At 34.9% G+C, this 20,786-nt stretch overlaps 1 protein-coding gene across 3 annotated transcripts in view; it reads left to right on the forward strand.

The window, feature by feature from the left end:
- NEGR1 (neuronal growth regulator 1) overlaps positions 1-20,786 on the forward strand; it is an 847,444-nt gene that overhangs the window by 486,082 nt on the left and 340,576 nt on the right. For all 3 annotated transcript variants that reach the window (XM_058716979.1, XM_058716978.1, XM_058716977.1), the window contains exon 3: positions 18,116-18,241. In XM_058716979.1, the coding sequence (XP_058572962.1) occupies positions 18,116-18,241 (126 nt within the window). The remainder of the gene's footprint in view (positions 1-18,115; positions 18,242-20,786) is intronic.

Raw genomic sequence — 20,786 nt, forward strand, 5'->3', positions numbered from 1 at the left:
AGATGTTTTTGAGTTGTTTGCAGTTTTATACTATTTTCATCATTGTATGATATTTCATTTTTAGGCACCTTCATCACCTTGGTAGTACTTAAGTTTCAAAGTTTTGCCAATATTATGAACTTAAAATTGTGCTGTTTTAATTTAAACTCATAACTATTAAGGAAGTTCTACTTGTCAAAGAAGTGGCCATTAAAATTTCCTTTATTATGAATTTCTTATTTATATCCTTTCTTCATTTTTATTATACTGTTCTTTGTACTTTTTAACTAATTGTCTTGTTGAAATTCTTTATATATTCATGGTACCAATCTTTTTGTTTGTTTGTTTGCATTCATTATAAGTACTACAAATCTGGAGCTTTACTTAATTTATTTATGGTGTTTCACATGTGCACAAGTATATGGTTTTAAATTTAATACAGTCACATTTATTGATCTTTTTCATGATGGTGTGTGTTTTATGTCATACTCCAACTTAAATATAATACAGTTATTTTAAAATCTGTAAACATTTAAGTATTTTGCTTTTAATTTTATGCTTTTAATATATGTCCAGCTTATTTCTGTTCGTGATGTGAGGTCAGAATCCACTTTTATCTTTTTTTATAAGATAGCCAATAGTCAGTTGTCCTAGCACTATTGATTAAATTTTACAATCCTTTTTTTTTTTAATCTATAATATTCCACAGTCAAAACTTCTGTGTGCATATGTTCTGTGTATACTATGTGTTTTGTGTGTTTTGGTTTCATTCTGTTCTCTATTTTTCCATCAGTGTTTTATAATTTGTCTTGTCTACTTGAGAGTAGATAGGATAAGTTCCTCTCTTATTATGTCTTAATCAAGGTTATTTTGGCTACTCTGTGTCCTTTACCTTTCAATACTGATACTGGTGGTTTATCTTGTAGAACTGTGAATAAAAATGGAAATTTATCAAATGTATAGATTTATTGTGGGAAGAATTCACATCATTTTGTAGTCTGGATGAAACTCTCATCAATTTCATCAATTTCAGTAGTATGTAACTTGGACCTTTCTTTCTAATACTTCTAACTTATTTCTTAATCTTACTGAACTTGTTAGGAACAAGTGTGAATGAGAAACAGTAAACATGGTCTTCTTTACCTTGTTTTAATTTTAATGAAATATGTCTAATACTTTTAATGAAAGATAATAATCATTGTGAATTTTTTATAGATACTTCTAGTGACTTTATTAAAGAAACTTTCTATTTCTAGGTTGCAACATTTTTGTTTTAAATTATAGTGTTTCTTCTCATATAATGCTTTCGCTGTATCTATTGACATGGTCATGTGTACATTTCTCCTTCTATCTATCTGTTTAGTATATTGAACAAGATCCCATGAATCCCAGTCCAGGAATAAAGCATTACACACACACACACACACACACACAGACACACACACACACACACACACACACACACACACACACGTATGTGTGTATATATATATATATAGTATATATATGATATATATATAATATAATATATATATTCATTGATGGATTCACTGTTATATTTTTTCTCTGTTCATAAGTGAAATTGCTTTTCTTGTATAGTTCTTGTCCATATTTAGTATCACATTATATCAGTTTCATAAAATGAATTATTGACGTTTTCCTTTTTTCATTTTCAGGAATAGTATATATATATATATATATATATATATATATACACACACACACACACACACACACACACACATATGTATATATACATATATATAGCAATTATTTTTCCTTACATTTTATTTCCTTAATCTTCTTTTGTTATAAAAATACATAATTATATAAAACATAGAGATTATTTCCTTAAATATTGGTAGATCTCTTTTACAAAACTGGGCATATTATTTATTTCTTGTTAAAGAACATCCAAATCAGTTGTTCATTACAAGCAAGCTACATTCTCTAGACACTAGTTCTCTATCTTGTATTTTTGTCACCTTCAATATATGATTTCCAATTCCCAAGACCCCAGGTATAGCTGGGTAGGGGAAAATAACATGGAGGACCATCATTGGGAAGTTTTTTGTGGGCCAAACCTGGAAGTATCACACAGGACTTCTGCTCACATTCCATTGTTTAAAATTCAGCCATGAATAACAGCAAGGAATTCTGGGAAATGAAATCTAATCATGTGCCTAGAAGCACAAATCAGTTTGGTGATCAATTAGCAGACTTACTATACCCAGAAAGGAACATATTATAATCCCTACTACCAATTTTTCTTTATCCTATAAATTTTGTTTAGTTCCCTTTCTACAAAGTACCATGCAGTATCAAGCGCACAACTCAGTCATTTAAGGTACCATTTGAATATCACAACTCTCAGCCTGATAGAAACAGTTTGATATTAAAATCTTAGCACAATTCTGCCGTCTTCCTACCAAAAAGCACAATGTTATATGCATAAAAAATCCTCTCATCAGCTGGTGACTCTGCTGTCATTTGGTACATGTTTTCTTCAACAAAATAACCAACTGGCAAAAACCAACCATAGTCACTGCTGTTTTTGCAATATGTTTGAAAGGCAGGTGGTCATCCCATCTCTAGAGATTAAAAGCAATTCAGAGATAAATGTTGAAAAAAAGAGAAACCAGGGCAGAAAGTGTGTGGGTTTAGGTGTTTGTTGAAACAGGATGAGAAGGGCTCTTATGTTACTCATCAACTGAGAAACATATTTCCATCTGTTTACACTAACACACTGATCTGGATGCATACACTGTGACTGCTGTAATGCACACAAACCCAAAAAATTGGTTAGGTTTAAACACTTGATATAATATTCTTATTATTTTGGAAAAGGAATATATAAAATTGGCCAATGGAGTTTTCAGATAGCAGAGAATAGTCTCTTTTTTCCCCACCAAGATATTAATCAAATGTTCTTTCCATGACAAGAATTTAACAAGAACTTACTCAGGCCTATTATGTTTTAAGAACTGAAAGGAAACATAATAAATAACCATTTATCCAAGCCCTTTAACATGCTCATGATGTTTTTCTTGGATTTCTTCCTCATGTATATGCAGACAGTATAGCAAAGAGTCAACACAACAGTTGAAAAATCCCAAGAGCATATTTGACCCAAGAACCCACTCAATGTAGTAGTCCTTTCTTTAATCCTATTGTCCTTCCATATTCTCTGAGAATCTTTTGATGACATAGAGCTTATATTTTTATAAAATAATATTTTTCATTGTGAGGACAATTTTTGTTTAGTATACATACACCTCATTATAATGAAATAAAATCTACCATTATTCTGTGTACTGCAACAACTTAGAATAAGTCCACAGATCAATCGAAAAAAATGTCTTTTCTTACATTTCTTATCTTTATATAAATATTCCTAGCCCCTTCAGTTGTGTCTTTACATGGCATTGCGTCTGGGCACTTTACTTTTCTGACTGACCTCTAATTGTAAAATATCAGTGTTTCACTCTTAAATTATAGTGACTGTAACTGAACACATAACCCCTTGATATGGTTTTATGAATAAACATGTTTCCAAGAGATTTATCCAAATTGTTTAAAATTGAGAAAAGGGAGGAGCCAAACACAGTTTCCTATGGTACTCTTCTAATATTTCCCCTTCCTACTGACATGAATCTACCCATCAACAATGGTTGTAGTAGCTTAACCAGGTAGGATTCTTCCTGGCTATATGAATTCCTTGTCCACACTTCTCCATTTGATTGCTTAAACTACCATTAACAACTGTCAAATGACTCCTGAAATATATATATGTGCGCACACACCAAATGTGTTCATAGAATAATGAACAGTTGGTTAACCTACCCAAAAGGTAAATTTGATTATTTTGACATGGCTAACCTTGCTTTTCATTTCTCTCAACCCTCAAAACAAAAATTTAGATATACTTTCTGTCATTCCAGTATAGTAGTAGCTGTGAAAGAAGAATAGTTATGATACTTAGGTATAGGCAAAAATATAGAATGAAAGAGCTAATGTTTACTGAGTAGATTGTTTGAGTTTTCTAGCTTTCAAAAAGAAGAGAGGATTTGGCTTATTTTTAGGGAATTTGCCAAGTGATAAGACGGTAATATTCAAAACAGCAGAGTTCAGAACACTCATTCCCAAAGGAATATACTTTTCTGTCTTAACCACATTTTTCAACTATTAAAAATATAGTATATTATCATGAAAGCCAAAATAAAAATGCATGAGACTTTTCAGTTGGGATATGAAAATATGTGACATGCCTAATACCTTGGAGAAGCTGAAATAAAACAGCATGGTTTTTTTGTTTTGTTTTGTTTTTTGTTTTTTGTGTCTTTTTGTTTTACTTAATACCCCAGGGTGTAGTTTACTTACAATGTCTGTTAATTCAAAGTGAGAGGTGGTAAATGTTGTTTTTTCTTCAGAATGTAGTAATTAATATGAGGGAGAATAACATTTTAATGAGTGTGTTAAGGACTAACTCTCCAAAGAAGCAGCATTTAGAACAGATTAAAACATTCTTATTCAGCACTTTCTGAGCAATTACTATGTACAAGTGTGATCCTATACAGTACTCAGGGATTAATATAAAATCGTTTCTGCATTCATATTACTTTTCCAGAAATATGTAAGAAATAAAGAAATTTTTTCATGGCTTGAAAGCAAAGAAAGGGTATAATTTTAGTTGTGACCAACTAGTTCAATCAACTATTGCAACCACAGTGATAAATACATAGTCTACAAATGGATCATAATGTTTCCCTGCTCTGTGCCTTCATACATCTGTTGTTCAACTTGGAATGCACTTCTCCATATAGTTACAGCATATTATTCTAAAATTTGTCTTTGCTTCTTCATCACCACTCTTCCATCTCCATCTGGGGTAGGTGAGTTCCCTTTAGATTTACATAATATTTTATGTACATGTCTCTTATATCTTTATATAATTATATTTTTAATTTACCTATATGTTTGTTTCTTCCCATCAATATATAAGCTACTGAAAAGCAGGAATTCTATTTTATTAAATTTTAAATAACTAGTACCTGTCATAGTTGCTAGTATATAGCAAGTGATAAATAAATATCTTCTAACCAAATGCATAATATATAAATCTGTATATAGAGAGAACTTTTGAGGTTAGCCTTCCTGTGATAACATTTGCCCCCTTATTACCGTATTCTAGCATTAACAAAGGCATCTAATGATGTTACAGGATACACACACATAAACACGCATATCCAGTATAATATATGCCAACTATATAACATTATACATATATGTATATAGTCATGCATATATGCATACATATAATTTATGTATGTGCATATGCATGTATAAGATATTTAATAATTGGTTATATAGTTTTTATATTGTATTCAAAAATAATAAATGAGGGATGCCGGGTAGATCACTTGGTTGAGCATCTGACTCTTGGTTTTGGCTCAGGTCATGTTCCCAAGGTCGTGGGATGGAGTCCCATGTTGGGCTCCATTTTGAGCATGGAGCCTGCTTAACATTCTCTCTCTCATTCCCTCTGCCTCTCTCCCCCACTCATGCTATCTCTCTAAAAAAAAAATAGTGAAAGAAAGGAAGGCACCAGATTTCAGTATTTTTATATAGATCATCTCTATTACTTTGTTATGACTATTACCTGTGAATACTTTCTGTATAAATGCTCATTAGACTAACACCTAGATACAAGACAATTTGTAACGTTTAATACACTTGATGAAAGTCAACTAATTAAAGAGAGAAAACTTCTATTCAATGCCAAGAAATTACGGGTATTTGAAATTTCCAGAGTTTTGTGATTCATATTTAAATGTAAGTCCCAGAAGCTAGCCCCAGTATAAAACAAGTTCTGGCAAGAGACTGACTTTTTTCCAATGAATAATTTAAAATGCAACTTTTTTCCATGTGAACTATCTTATATCTTGGCAGTAAGCATAGTATTTCAATAATTTATACAGTTTTGAATATAATATAGTTAATGCCATAAAAGCAATTTCTTTGATATTGAATTATAAGAGAATGCACTTAGGCCACTGTGACTAATGATCTAGGGGCCAGCAACATGGCAAATTACCTTTTAGCCCAATTTTAGAAAGAATCTGTGCTTGTAACCATAGGATTGTACTGAGATCTCCTGGTTTATATTTGCATACAAACACTTGGTTGTTATATTTCAAAAGCATAAATAAAGCAATATCATACAGAAAAGTAGTTAAAGAAGCATGATGATTTAAAAAATGTAGATGAAAATTATTTTGGTGGGAGTAGAATATTAATAGGAAACATGGTTTTATTATTTGAATTTCTAAATAAAACCTATTCTCAGAATATTTCCTAGGGCAAGACTATAGTCATCCTGCAGATCTAATCGTGGTTATTCAATGACAGGTGAGCAACTGCACATTCGTGTGATAACATACAGCTTTTATGAGAAACCAAGCAATGTAATGTGAAAATGGATTCCTTGGGTCTTCTGAGGAAAATGAATAGGCTCAAGGCTTGCCAGGGTGTAAGGCAGAGATAACAAGATTGTAATTCCATAACTGAGCAACACATTGGGCCTGTAGTATACGGTCAGGATTGTGTATGTATATAACTCCAAGGTACTGTTTACTTTCATAGACCATGTAGATTTCTATATCGTGACAATTTTCCAGCATGTGATGACCAAGAGTCTTCAATAAGTGTCAAATATTTCTAATTGCCATTATAGTGCCATTTGAGTTGATGCCAGGAGAAGTCAACAGATATTTTGATGAGTGTATATGGTACAAAAAAAAAGGAAAAATTCATATCTAAAGATCTGTCAAGGCTGGGCTTCCATTTTCTAAATGGAAATTTTCAGTGATCATTGCCCTCTTCAGACTGGTGCTCCCACCAGGCCCTATCACTCATAATGTAAAGGTGCACATTTTCTCTTGACCTACATCACTCACTTATACTTTAGATATCTTAGTTTTTATTAAAAGTAATCAGGGATTTAATCCTCATGGCAAGTTTTCTCACCTATTTTTGGAGTCTCCATTTTGTTCCATCGTCTATCACAATGCTAATTCCACACTGTCTTTGCTGTAGCTTTATGATAGTAAGTCTTTTTTTTTTTATTTTTTTATTCTTTATTTTTTGAGAGAGAGACAGCAAGACAGAGTGGGAGTGGGGGAAGAACAGTAAGAGAAGGAAACACAGAATCTGAAGTGAGATCCAAGCTCTGAGCTATCAGCACAGAGCCCAATGCGGGGCTTGAACTAACAAACCACAAGATCATGACCTGAGCCAAAGTCGGACATTTAACCGACTGAGCCACCCAGGTGCCCTTATGATAGTACGTCTTAAAGTCAGATAGTGTAAGTCTTCCAACTTTCATTATTTTTTTCAAACCATGCCTGAACTTGGCAATTTTAAACAACTACAATTAAATATTTTACTCATGATACTGTTATTTGAACACAGCATTTGGAGTTTTATAAAGATGACTGAAAGAGTTAAGAGACTAGAAGAGTTAGGGTGCTTCTGAGGCTCCCTTTTTGTTTCTGTTGTCTCAAAACTTCTCCATTTGGGGTCCATGTGTAGGGTCTACATTTGTTCTATCCACCATGGTGGCCCCAAAGCAGTCAGTCTAATTATATGGCAACTTGGACCTGGAAAAGCAAGTGTTCTTAGACGACAGGGCAGAAAACAAATGGTACTTTATGATCCAGTCTCAGAAGTCACATAGCATTACTTCCTCCCCAAATCTATTATTTGAGGTGGCCAGAAACTTACTTACTCAAATTAATTGTGAAGGTACTACTAAGACCTCATTCATGATGGAAGAAAAAGAATTGGGGCCATGTTATAAAACTGCCATATAAGTCAATTAACAAAAAGGCAGGTGAGTAGGTGGAAAAAGAAAGTGGGGACTGGACATGTAGAACTCTGCCCCATGACAGATCCCATCCCTGGAAACCACAACAAAAAAGTCATTAAATTCTCAGTACATTACTCATAGTAGATGCCCAGCAAATATTAACCTTTGCTGTAGGTATCCTTTTGTTAGACATGTTTCCAATAAGGAAAGAGAACCACAATGTCCATTTTTGAATCCTTCTCCAACTACTTTCTAGCTCAGTTTCTAGAAGATGTGTGACTTAGAGAAGGGAGCACTATTTTCTGCCAAGGCTTAACACAATTCCTTGGTGAGCTTGTTGGACCACATGGAAATCTCTGGGACCTATGTGAAAGTACATGCATAAAAAGTTTGAAATGAAATATATGAAATTATTAATAGTGATTTTCTCTGAATTGTGAGACTGTATTACAATGAATGACTCAAAGCATTGACAGCCATTTGTTTATAACTTACCAAAGGAGGATTTTAGAAGCTTCAGCCTCCTAAGTGATTTTGAGTTTTTCCCCTCATTCTTTGTATATTTTTCTACATTTTTTCCAATAGATGTGTACTACCTTCATAATCAGAAAAAAATATTTTATTCAAAGAATGACACCAAAGCACTTCAGAGAAAGAATTATTTTTCTGATTGCACTGAAATGACACATCTCCTCTACACGTACAAAAAAACAGCATAGCAGCCTTTAGATATAAAAATCTGCTAACACATTTGTAAAAATCTCAGCCTAACAAGGAAAACTCATATTGAGCCGGAACAGGCTTACCTCCTGAAATCAGGAGCCAGGTGTTACATTATAACTCTATGAGTCCAAGGGTAGACATTGGACTTTCCTGTGTTTCAAAAACACTAAAACATGCTTTTAGCTATGGGAAATATTTGCTAAGAAGGCAGCTGGGTTCTAGTATGGCACAGCTGGGCTGTTGCCTCTGGTTTATGTGGAGAATAATTCAGCACTGAGGATGAGGCAAGAAAAGTTCACCCAGGCCGTTCCAGAGGGCATTTGCTGGCACATTTTCAAACAGAACAGTGGAGCTGGCCACCAGGATTATGGGAATAGTGACTATACTGAAAAAAGTAACCTACTTTCCTTAAAATTCCTGGAAGGGGTATCATTCGCTCTCTGGGTTGGAATTTTTTAAAGTCCTTAAAGTATACAGCCAAATTGTTTCCAAGGAAAAGCTAATTACTTATTCTTAATAAAAGGTTACCATCACTGCAGGTTTAAAGATTTGGACTTGGCTCCTTAAGAATTCTGCTTCTCTAGGTATGGACCCCTACATTAATGTGCTCTGAGGAATTTCAGTTGTGATGTTCTCCTTATGTGTTTTGTAACCGTCCTCTACTGGGGGAAGGGTGAATTAAGCAGGCATTGTAGATTCCCTGTGATATACAACACTGCTGTAAGTGTGCTCCAGCCTTCCCGCTGCTGCTGCCTGAGGGGGTAGCTGCTATTATGGTCCTGATTTTAAGCAGTATTTTATATCTTTGAACCATCCAAGTAAGTGAAGCTGAAGCTCGCCTGAGGTACAACAGGGATTTGAACTCTGGTGTATAAACACTCATGTGTGGAGGCCAGCTATTGATCCTCTAGCCAAAATGAAGCAAAAATAAAACCTTTACAGTCCAAAATATTGAAACTCTTGTATAACAATGTGGTATTATTTGCCTTCACAATGTTTATATAGCAGGTGAGAAAGTTGCCATCAATCCAAAATTTAAAAATTGTTAAATAAATGTTAAGCTACTAAAACCTAACCTTTCTAAATCAGTACCCTTTATTCTTTTTATCACATTTTAATCCTCATGTGTGCTAAGCCTTCATAATATAACCTATATACATGTAAGAAATATATATTTGTTTTGCCATGGGAAACCTATTTAGCAAATACACCATTCTTCAATGAGAAAATCCATCTTAAAATTTAGAGATTACTTGCCTCTTTCTCTCATCCCTCTGATGCACACCCCATGCATTTGGCAGTCAAAATAAGATGGAGAAAATGGGAAGAGAAAGAGAAGCTATTTCCACTTTGATTTTTCAATAACTCCATGTCCTATGAGGTTTGTTCCTCTCACATGTTCATTTTCTTCTCTCCATTGTGGATTGTCTTGCTCACTGCTATGCAGAACCAATTCTGGATTTTCTCAAAAGAAAAAACCAATTCTGGATTTTCTCAAAAGAAAATTACACAGTGTGGAAGAGTTTCCCATAGCATCTTTCTACCTTTGCTATGGTGCCCTCACTACACCCACCTTGCTGCTGTCAGGAAGTTTGAAAATAAATGCAAGCTATTAAGGAATCATCTCTTCTAGGGGCAGTTACATTTTAATTTTAGGCCCTTGAAGGCAAATAACTACTCTAAGGATCTGGAAGAAGGCCTATATAATTACAATGGAGACTTTAAATGTAGGTGAGAATAGTTCATGGAGAGATCTTTCTGTTTTCCCATAAAGCAGATAGATTTTGAAATTTTTTTTTCAACGTTTTTTATTTATTTTTGGGACAGAGAGAGACAGAGCATGAACGGGGGAGGGGCAGAGAGAGAGGGAGACACAGAATCGGAAGCAGGCTCCAGGCTCCGAGCCATCGGCCCAGAGCCCGACGCGTGGCTCGAACTCACGGACCGCGTGATCGTGACCTGGCTGAAGTCGGACGCTTAACCGACTGCGCCACCCAGGCACCCCTAAAGCAGATAGATTTTGGAGCTCGCTCTACACCTTTTGGTCTAGAATCTCCTGAACTAGCTCTCACAACCCCAAGATTGTAAAACACTCATCAGATTATCTTAATGATTAACTGGGTGCAGGAAACTAATGTTTTTAACCCACAAAGTCCACTCAAATGCCATCTGTTTCATAAAGCCTTGTCTAATATCAGTACCCCCTCCAATTCTGACTCCATAGGTAGAGTTAGATTTACTACTCGGGGTTCCCAAAACAACTTATATTACAAAATCCACTTTGTAGGATTTATGACTCCATATTATAGTTAATAGTGTTAGGTTTTTCTAACTCTTTAGACATAGACTTTAAGATTAGTCTCCCTAATCAAGTTGGGGCTCAGTAAATGTGGAATGGATGGATGGATGAATGGCTTAACGTAGGTCTCTGCCAATTTTGCTATTTTATATAGTGACCTCCTGAAGGGCAAAGCCAGTTGAGAAAAATGTGGACGTAGGTTTTCTAGAAAAGGAAAAACACTAAGCTAAGCAAAATGATTCGAAGTTTGAACCAAATTCTGAAAGATACATCTTTTCTCAGACATATTCTTTGCCCCCCAAAGTAGTACTGGCATATTCCATCCATAGGTATTCACAAATCTGGCAAGTTTGCATTTACAAGTCACACTTGGGTTATTTTTTCCTCCTATCACTATCTGAGTGATGGGATGAGGGGAGAAGCCATAGAAATCTCTGAAATGTCATAAACTATAAAAAGTCAGCTATAGTCTATGAGCCGGAGAAAACAATGTTGCTAGTTAGATGCAAGCCAGGAAACCATCAGGCACCCACAAGCAAACCAATTTAGAGGAAAAAAATCCTGAAACAATTTCTTCTTCTCTCAGTTTGAGAACAGCACCTTTTCCAGGAGGTTTGTTATGTAACGTAGCTCTGCTTTCACTTTCTGGGGGCTGGCCAAGACTGAAAAGGGAAGTGCCAGCCTAGGGAAAGGAAGACTGTTCTTTTGATGCTGCCAGCCATTACCAGAGATGGGAGTGCAAAAAAGCGCCAATTCTCTGAAGATTTATAGTTATGTCTAGCTTGTTGATTCAAGCGGTTTGGAAAATCTTCAGAGATATAGCTTATTCGAACTAACTTAGACTCCGAATCTATGGAGAAGGGAAAAAAAGGCAGAAATAATATGTATACACTCTTAGGGTCAAATCCTTTTGACCCCAAATTTACATAGCTTTTTAATTAAAACAAAAAAACAAACAAACAAACAAACAAAAAAACAACTCTAATCAACATATACAGTACTAAGATGTGACAGCCTATTCTGTTGGGTATAAATGTATATGATTATTGCCATATCATACACATTTTGCCTGGCATAAACTATGGTAGGCAGTGACATAGGAAAATACTGTGTTTTTAAAAGAATATTGAATCCCCCAAATTGGAGAATCCTTGAAAAAAGTCACAGAGGACTCTTGCCACTATAATTATATTTTCACTATATTCTCACATATTTATATTACATCATTCTCGCAGTGGTATAAAATTCTATGGGAAATATTCATTACAAAGTCAAAGAAATATTAGCTCAACCATAAAAGAACAAGAAAACAAATATTTGTTGAATATTTTCCATGTGTCAGGACCTTTTCTAGGTGTTGGTGATAGGCTGTTGCATAAACTAGATTCCTACCCAAGGTCTTTACTTCTGTTCTATGAGAACAAGAGGTAATTAACAATGAAGTAAATATCAATGATACTGACAGATATAAGAGATGCTATAACAAAGAAACTAAAAGAAGAGTGAGGAAGGACAGAGGGTTGTGGGTACAAGCTGTTATTTCGATAAGACACATGCCCAGAAAAATCTATCTGGCTTTAAGATGATCAAAGCCATCAGTGATACAATGGTTTAAGGTAAAATTCTAACCCTTTAACATTCACTCTGAAATTTTCACTCAGTGTTTCTTCTTTGTAGGAAGTTTTGTGGGTGGAAGAAGTCACTGTGAAGAAAGTTAAGTCAAGCAAGACACCAGAGACATAGAATAACTTTTATTTTTATTTACTGTTTGGCCTAGTGAACATATTTGTAGAACAGATCTGGTGACCGTGTGCATAATCCAAATAGATATATGGAAGCTTTTAAATGATTTTAGGAATAGCTTCAGAGAATGATGTGAAGAGTGCACTTGCCTATAAAACACTGCTGTGATTTTTACACCCTGAGGAAACAAGTGGGTTTTATGCCAAGAATATTGTGGTTATGGTAAATACTGAACTGATGTTTCCTTCAATAATCTGTGAATGTTTGGGGCCAGATTAAGTACATACTTTATCCATTTTTTTTTTTATCCCTGTAAATTCAAAGAAGACTTCCACATGGATTTGTATGTGCTGTGGTCTTTCATTGACTCTCACAACTTAAGAACTTGATGGGCCATTTAATTGATTCTAGTGAGCCAACACAACTTTCCCAATCCAAATAGTCACTATCTTGCACTTACAGTTAAGATAATCATCAAATATATCATCTAAGGTTTTCAGTGTTATGTGTGACCCAGCCTCACATCTCACGGAACTTGGTATGGGTGTGAACTCTGTTGTGTTTATTATTTCTCAAAATCATCTGCACATTTAATATGATAAAACACTGGGTTCATATGATTCAAATGATTCATATGAATCATAGTCTCATAGTCATCCTTTTTATTGGTTATGTTCCAGACTACAAGATGGATTTTATTGGTTATGTTCCAGACTACAAGATGGATTCTTAGAAGAAATTGAAGTTAACTCTGTGAAGGCTGCTCATTAAACAAACAAGTGAAAGACTTATTTTATTTATATGTAGATAAAAATGGGTGTACTTTAAAAACAAAAAACAGATGAAGCCACTCACAAACTCAGTTGCACATGATGATGCAACTGGTGCAGGATAATCCCAAATGGCTGGCCCTGTAGAAATCATTAGTTTTTGGTTTGGATATATATTCTACAATTTTCCTTACTGATACTGCTCCATACCCTGCCTGAGGACACTGTGATAGATGGCTGAACTGAGAGAAGGCAGTCGGGGCAGGTCAGACTGCACATTTTTTAGTGAAAGTGAAACTAAACAAATTTAAATTACCTTTAGTAAATTGAAATCCAGAGATTCACCTAAATATGCATTATCCCCTCACCATGGTGAGGTGAATAGGAGTTGAGGACGCAGTACTAGGTAGTAGTTGAATTTGAGGCCTGCAAGTAATTAAAGGCAAAGCAGATGATCAATTTGAGGATCCAAGAGTTACTCCCTTAAATGTATATGGGAATTTCAAAAAACACTCCATCCTAACACAATCTTCCAACCTCTGTTGTTTAGAAAGTTTCCAATGTTCTTCAATTCTGTAACTGGTGACATAGAACAATTAATTATGAACACAGTTGCAAAGTCATAAGAATCCCCAATAAGGGTCCCTTAGGAGAGAGATATTCTGTGATTCAGTATGAAATCTAGAACTTCATTGTTTTACTTATGGTATCGTGATGATGATAACAGTGATGATAATGTTATAATAATTTCTTCCTATGAATTAAACAAGTTTACATTTAGATGACTAATTTATTCCTTTATTATTCTGCTCTAGGTCATAAACATGTGCACAGCAACTCAAAATGTTACTAAAATCTGTACTTACTTAGTGACTTAAAAATTGTTGAATTGATTGAACACTTATGCACCTTTTCAGACAAATGATTTTTCAGCTCAATTTCTAAATGAAAAGAGTTTGAGAGAGTTTAAGATAAGGCATATGGAAAAGGAACATACACCTAGAATAGTAAGATATTTTAACTCTCCTCATTGTTCTGTTTTTCTATGCAAGTGCATAGTATTTTGGAAATACTATAGACATGCTGCTTTGTCACTCACAGAGCTCAACAGAGTCCTCCCGACCTGTGTGCATACATGATTTATACCCAAACTATAACCCAGGGACACCCATCAGAACTGAATGATCTTAAGATGCCTGAGGCATTACCATTCTTCCCTGCTCTTGGTACCCAAAGTAAAAGCATCTTTTTTTCTCTTCTATTTTCTCCTAGCATGATGCTGCCTCAGATCATCCCAAGTCCTTTCCCAGTACCATACCTTATTCTAGATGCAGAGCTAACAATACCTCTATTTCTGTTGTCCTACATTGAGGCTATTAATAGTTTTTCTCTATTATAAATAGTACCACACTGAATAACTTGGTGCATAAACTATCCTACATGGTTCTCTTTAAAGGAAACCAACATAAAACTAATGTCTGCTGATTTGGTCGCACAAGGCATACCTATTAGACGTGTGTTCCTCATGTAAAATGGGAAAGGAAAACATGGAAAATATTTGTCTTCTCTTCATTACTTACCTAATTGCCTCCTTCTTTTAATTTTAAGTTCCTTGAGGGCAAGGATTATGCCTTGAAAATTTTGCATTTCCTGTGAGTCCAGAATTATTCCCTCCACAATACTCAGTAAAAGTTTGCAGTCTTGAACTGAATATAAAATGGCTTTGAACAGGCAGCAAAGCAACACCTGTTTTTGCCTCCACGAGCTACAGTGCACGTGAAGGATTTCATTGGCCCTCTTTACACACAGCATCTGCTGCCAACAGGTGATGCATTCTAGGGAGAAGAGCCTTGCCAGAGGGATTTTCCTTTACTAACATCCTCTTTCCAGATGTTTCTTCCCTGTAACATATCCTGACTTATGAGGCCCCGGGAGGCAATTGCCATCACTGAGATGACATGTCACACCTGGAATTCAACACTCTTCCCCACCACACAATTTCCCAAAGTTAAATGTCAAATCTAAGTTTATTGCTAAGGGACTTAGTTGTTTCTCTGTGAAGCCAAATAGTGTGCTTAATATTAGTTTACCACTCATGTTTACCACTTTAAATATAGGTAGACATGTAAAGAGTAAACTAACTATTTTAAGATCAGATAGAATTGACAAAATAATATACAGGATAGAATTCATGGTCTTGTGGCATTCCATCATTTTTCTTAAATATACATACCTTTGCCCAAAATTGAGTCAGTTATATGTTTACAATACATCGATAAACTTGACTGATCTCTATGTACTGTCTCCTGTATGAAGGAGGAAAGTACTATATAACTTTTGTTTAAATAGTGGCCATTAGCATGTATGTAATTGTGTGTGTATTTATATATGTACATATGTACACACGTATTTCATAGTTTACTATTTCAAACCTGCACCTACATCTGTATATCCAGATGATGGTTTTGTTTAATTTAAGTTGATTCTTATTAGCTCTCCTATTCACCAATGAGTCATGAACACTTTTTTCTACTTTCTTCCAAAGGTATCTTAATGTCTTTTATTTCTGTTCTGTTTCAGTTAAGCTAAAAAGAGTCTTCGGTTTGGAATGATTCTTATTTTTTTTATTTTTATTTTTGCCTGGGAAAACTCACTGAAGAGTTTAATGATAATTTGTTTTAAATGCCAATTAAAGAATGTCATTTAGAAACAGTTACAATGGTATATTAGTTAGGAATAAGCTTTTTCCCAAATCTTAGCTACAGTTATATATAATCAAATACTTTATATTTATAATCAAATCATTCTAGGGGTTCTTTGATAATGGAATATTGGTTTTATTAAAAAAATCTAAGATGATATTCAAAGTATAGATAATTTAATTTATCCCTGTGACAATTTTAATTACCTTTTTAAAAATAGCTGTGAAAACATATCTTTTGCATAAAGAAAGCCTAAGAATGGAACAATTAAAAGAATTCCAGTAAAAGGCTTATTTGTCTAAAAATTATGAAGACATCTAATTGCCAATTTTTGGCTTTTACCTGGAACTTCAACATACTATAATTTGTGTAGAGTAAACTAAAACTTATGGCACAAGCTGGTCCTACACACTGCCAAAGTGATGAGTTGGTGAAAGCACAGGAAAAGGGCAGTACTGAAATGAAATTCAAAAACCACATATGTGTCCTAGGGCATTTAATAATGATAGCTAATACTGATGCCAGGTGCTTTAGTAAGTTCTTTAAAATACAGTGGCTTATTTAATCCTCACAGCAGCTATGTGGGTTTCATCTTTCACATGAAGACACTGAGGCTGAGATACAGACGTAAATTGCCCTGGATAACACAGCTGGTAGAGAACCCAGGATTCGTATCCATGGCATTTGAGGATGAAGTGAGAGACCATCTGATATTTGAAAGGATATGGACAGTTTAATTGGAAGTTCATTTAGGGATTTTCCTATCCAGCATTCCCAAAGTATATTCCATGGTCACCGGTTTTTTCAAATGCTCTTGGATAAAAGCATACATAGTCTAGTACATGAGGGGGAAAAAAAAAAGAACATACAAACAAATACAATAAGAACTTTTCCCCTTCATTCTTGGAGATTTACAGTAAGCATAACAAAGGTTCTAAGAAATCCCAGGGAGAAGAGATCTGTTTTAACCAGCGGTCCCCAGCCTTCACTGACAAGAAGACACTTTTCAAGCCCTTAGAAATGGAGCCCCTTCAAATATAAATGGTTAGTAAGTCCACCCCTACTAATTGGCAGATTGAAAATTGAGGTCCCAAATGCTTTTGTAACCCTGAAATCTCTTTTTTTAAATGTTTATTTATTTTGAGAGAAAGAGAGAGTGCAGGTGGGCACTCACTTGCGCACAAGCAGGGCAGGGGCAGAGAGAGAGAGAGAGAGACAGGGAGAGAGAACATCCCAAGTTCCACACTGACAACGCAGGACTCAGTCCCACGAACCATGAGATCATGACCTGAGTCAGATCTGACAAGAGTCAGATGCTCAACCGACTGAGCCACCCAAGCACCCCTTACCTCCTAATCCTATATATGTTTTACCTCACTTAGCTTTTAAAAGAGCAACTGTTCCGCTATTTTAAGTTTCTTCCAAATTTCCATTCTTATTAAATCATCTCATCAAGAAAGCCATCATTGGGGCGCCTGGGTGGCGCAGTCGGTTAAGCGTCCGACTTCAGCCAGGTCACGATCTCGCGGTCCGTGAGTTCGAGCCCCGCGTCAGGCTCTGGGCTGATGGCTCGGAGCCTGGAGCCTGTTTCCGGTTCTGTGTCTCCCTCTCTCTCTGCCCCTCCCCCGTTCATGCTCTGTCTCTGTCTGTCCCAAAAATAAATAAAAAAAAAACATTAAAAAAAAAAAAAAAAAAGAAAGCCATCATTATAGTGGAGATACATAGGTGGAACAGATAGATTGGCTATATGGCAGTGTCTAATACAAGTATGCACAATATAATTTTAATTGAAGTAAAATTCAAACTTTTTTGTTATTAATTCATTTATGCTGAAGTCTTCAATATCTAAAAATTGGCGAACAAATAAAACCAGCCAACAAACAGAAAACTCTAGGAGAGTCCTAACAATCCAGAGAATCTCTATTTTGAGTGGTGAACATGGGCTGTAAGTATAATATCATGGAGTTGGTCATGTTTAGTTCAATAGAATTTTACTGTATTTTGCTGACCACTGAATGTTTTGTCATTTCAGTTCCTCCGAAGATATATGACATCTCAAGTGATATGACCATCAATGAAGGAACCAATGTCACCCTTACTTGTTTGGCCACTGGGAAACCAGAGCCTTCCATTTCTTGGCGGCACATCTCACCATCAGGTAAAGCAGAAATATATCAGTGTTGTTTGAACCATTGCTCATTATTATTCTGTAACCTCGACGTTCAGAACCTAAGAGTCAACTTATATTTTTTACATATTTTTTGTGAGATAAACAGGATACGTATTTTTATACTGAATCTTTATGCCTAAAGGCACTGTAGTTCACAGAAGTTAAATGAACAGTTTCTGTCAGAGCCCAGATTAGAATCTATGTCTCTTGGTTCTTAGTCAAGGTTATTTTCATTTTAGTGTACTGGATAATCACAAATCAATAGACATAAAGCTCAAATGGAAATATCACAAGAGAAATATCTTCATTTAAATGTGTAAGGCTTTTATTCAGTCGTCATTCACATGTTAATAGGCCAGCGTGAACTGCTAAGGTAATCAAGAGAGAATGAAATTATACAAATTATGAGGTTGCTGGGTCTAATTTCAAAATGCAGTTCAGAATCAAGGATTTGGCATTTAGAATTAAATTTTAACTGATAAGGGATCTGAAAGCCCAAGACTTTAAGTAACTTGTACAAGACCACAGAGCTAGGTGAAATTAAGGGACGTAACATTTTGTATGGGTTTCGGGTGTTTCTGCTACAGTGCACGTTCTCCTAAAGACATTAAGTCAACTTTAGGAAGTTGGGTATAATCATCATCAAAACAAGGCTGTTTTCACAGCCACTCTTCACAGCATTACCAATTTGTGTAAAGATTAAATATTTGAACTATATAGCTTTGAGTTGTTCCCTGGAAATAACAGTGGTACTTTTAATGGATAGGATCCCACCACATACTCGATAAGTGAAATCTGGTTTTATCCGTCTTATAGTTTTGGTGGAAATAGCTCTAACAAGGCTAGTGTGATGAAACTGCTTTTAAAGAAATCAGAAAATCACCCTTCAGGTAGGTGTAGAAAGAGTACAATGGCCACATCCATTTTATCTGCTAATGCTGTCCTTAGTATCACTTGTCCTTAAGTGTCTTTGAGTTTCCTCATTTATGCAGTCGGTCTAATGAGACTTACATCATATGCTAAGTATTAGCATGAATGTGAGAAAAAAATCAATAGAACAGCAGTATATACTTATATAATATGCATTATGGCCCCTATATTATTTCTGAAGCAGGAGTGTGCTCTTGACTGCCAATACTTCACTCCTTAGAGCAGCTACAGAATCATAAAACTGGTATATGAGCACTGAATTAGTGGCAGGACTCTCTATGGGGTCTAAGTGAGACAAACCGAGGGCAAGCAGTTAGGATACAAATACTTTTATCTCACGGTTCTCATCCACATCAGTTCAGCCAATTGTATTGCAAATCTCATAGCCTCAGTTTCCTTCAGCTAGTTTTCTACTTTCCAAAAATCAAATGATAAAAATGCCTAACTATTGTGAGACTTAAAAAAGATAATAAGCATAAATGTGCTTTAAAAAGTATAAGGTGATATGCAAATGTATGGCTGATTCTTAATCATCTTTCCGGGGATTTAAATCTGATATGGCAATATAATTTTTGTAAGAATGAAGCACATAATCTTCATCTTCATATAATTTAAGATTAATATTTTGGACTGAACTCTCCTGCTTTGCAGTGCTTGTTATTATGCATATTCTTCTTTTTAAGTGCTTAGATACATTTTGGTTTAATTAAATAGCGTGAATGTTGGTTAGTGAAGTTATTAGAATAATGATAATGGATAACATCATGAAGCTGAAAGAAGACAGATTGGGTTTATAAGTTAAACTGCGCATGGATTTATTTTTCTGATCCTGCCATACAGAGCAAATGAGTAAAATTAGCATAAATATTAACTATTCTCCAATGAATAGCTAGACATGGCCGATATATTTATAAATGCTTCCAATAATTTCAAATTATAATTTATTAATGATCTGTATTCAAATGCACAGCACTGTAGAGTTTCTGCTTTAAGTAACATGTCTTATAATTCTATTAAATTTCTCCAACTTACATACTTATATTTAAAGAAAAATCATAAACTCCATTGATCTGTCTATATTTTACCTGAGAAATATCAACATTTTGTATGCTCTCTTCTTTTGGTATATCACAAAAGAAAATGTATCTAAAAATAGTGGTCGCCACAGGAACAGATAACAGATACAGATACACTCCCTGTCTGTACTAGAAATAATGGCTGGTTTTTGCACATGTGTAATTTGTTTAGATTTTTTTTTAACCAGTATTTTTGTTAATTCTTGCTGATTTGTTCATGGTCTATATCAGTTTTACAAATCAACTAAAAAAATGGTCACAGGATGATAGCTCCACAGAGCTTCTCCCTAATCCCCACCACCACCCCCCACAAAAATTAGGTTGTGGGTTCAAGCATATCACAAACATTGCCTTAACTAACTGGAGGTGTCATTCTACTTGTTACTTCAAACAACACATTGTACCTTTCACAAAAAACATCGTTCTTGAGAAGTTTCTGTATATATGAGCTTCCTTAGAGTTTATGTGTGTTAATGATTTCTTTCTTTCTATATTTTCTATTCTATATCTAAAAATTAATTTCAAAT

The sequence above is a fragment of the Neofelis nebulosa genome, chromosome 2, assembly GCF_028018385.1.
Source record: "Neofelis nebulosa isolate mNeoNeb1 chromosome 2, mNeoNeb1.pri, whole genome shotgun sequence".
Classification (NCBI taxonomy): Eukaryota; Metazoa; Chordata; class Mammalia; order Carnivora; family Felidae; genus Neofelis; species Neofelis nebulosa.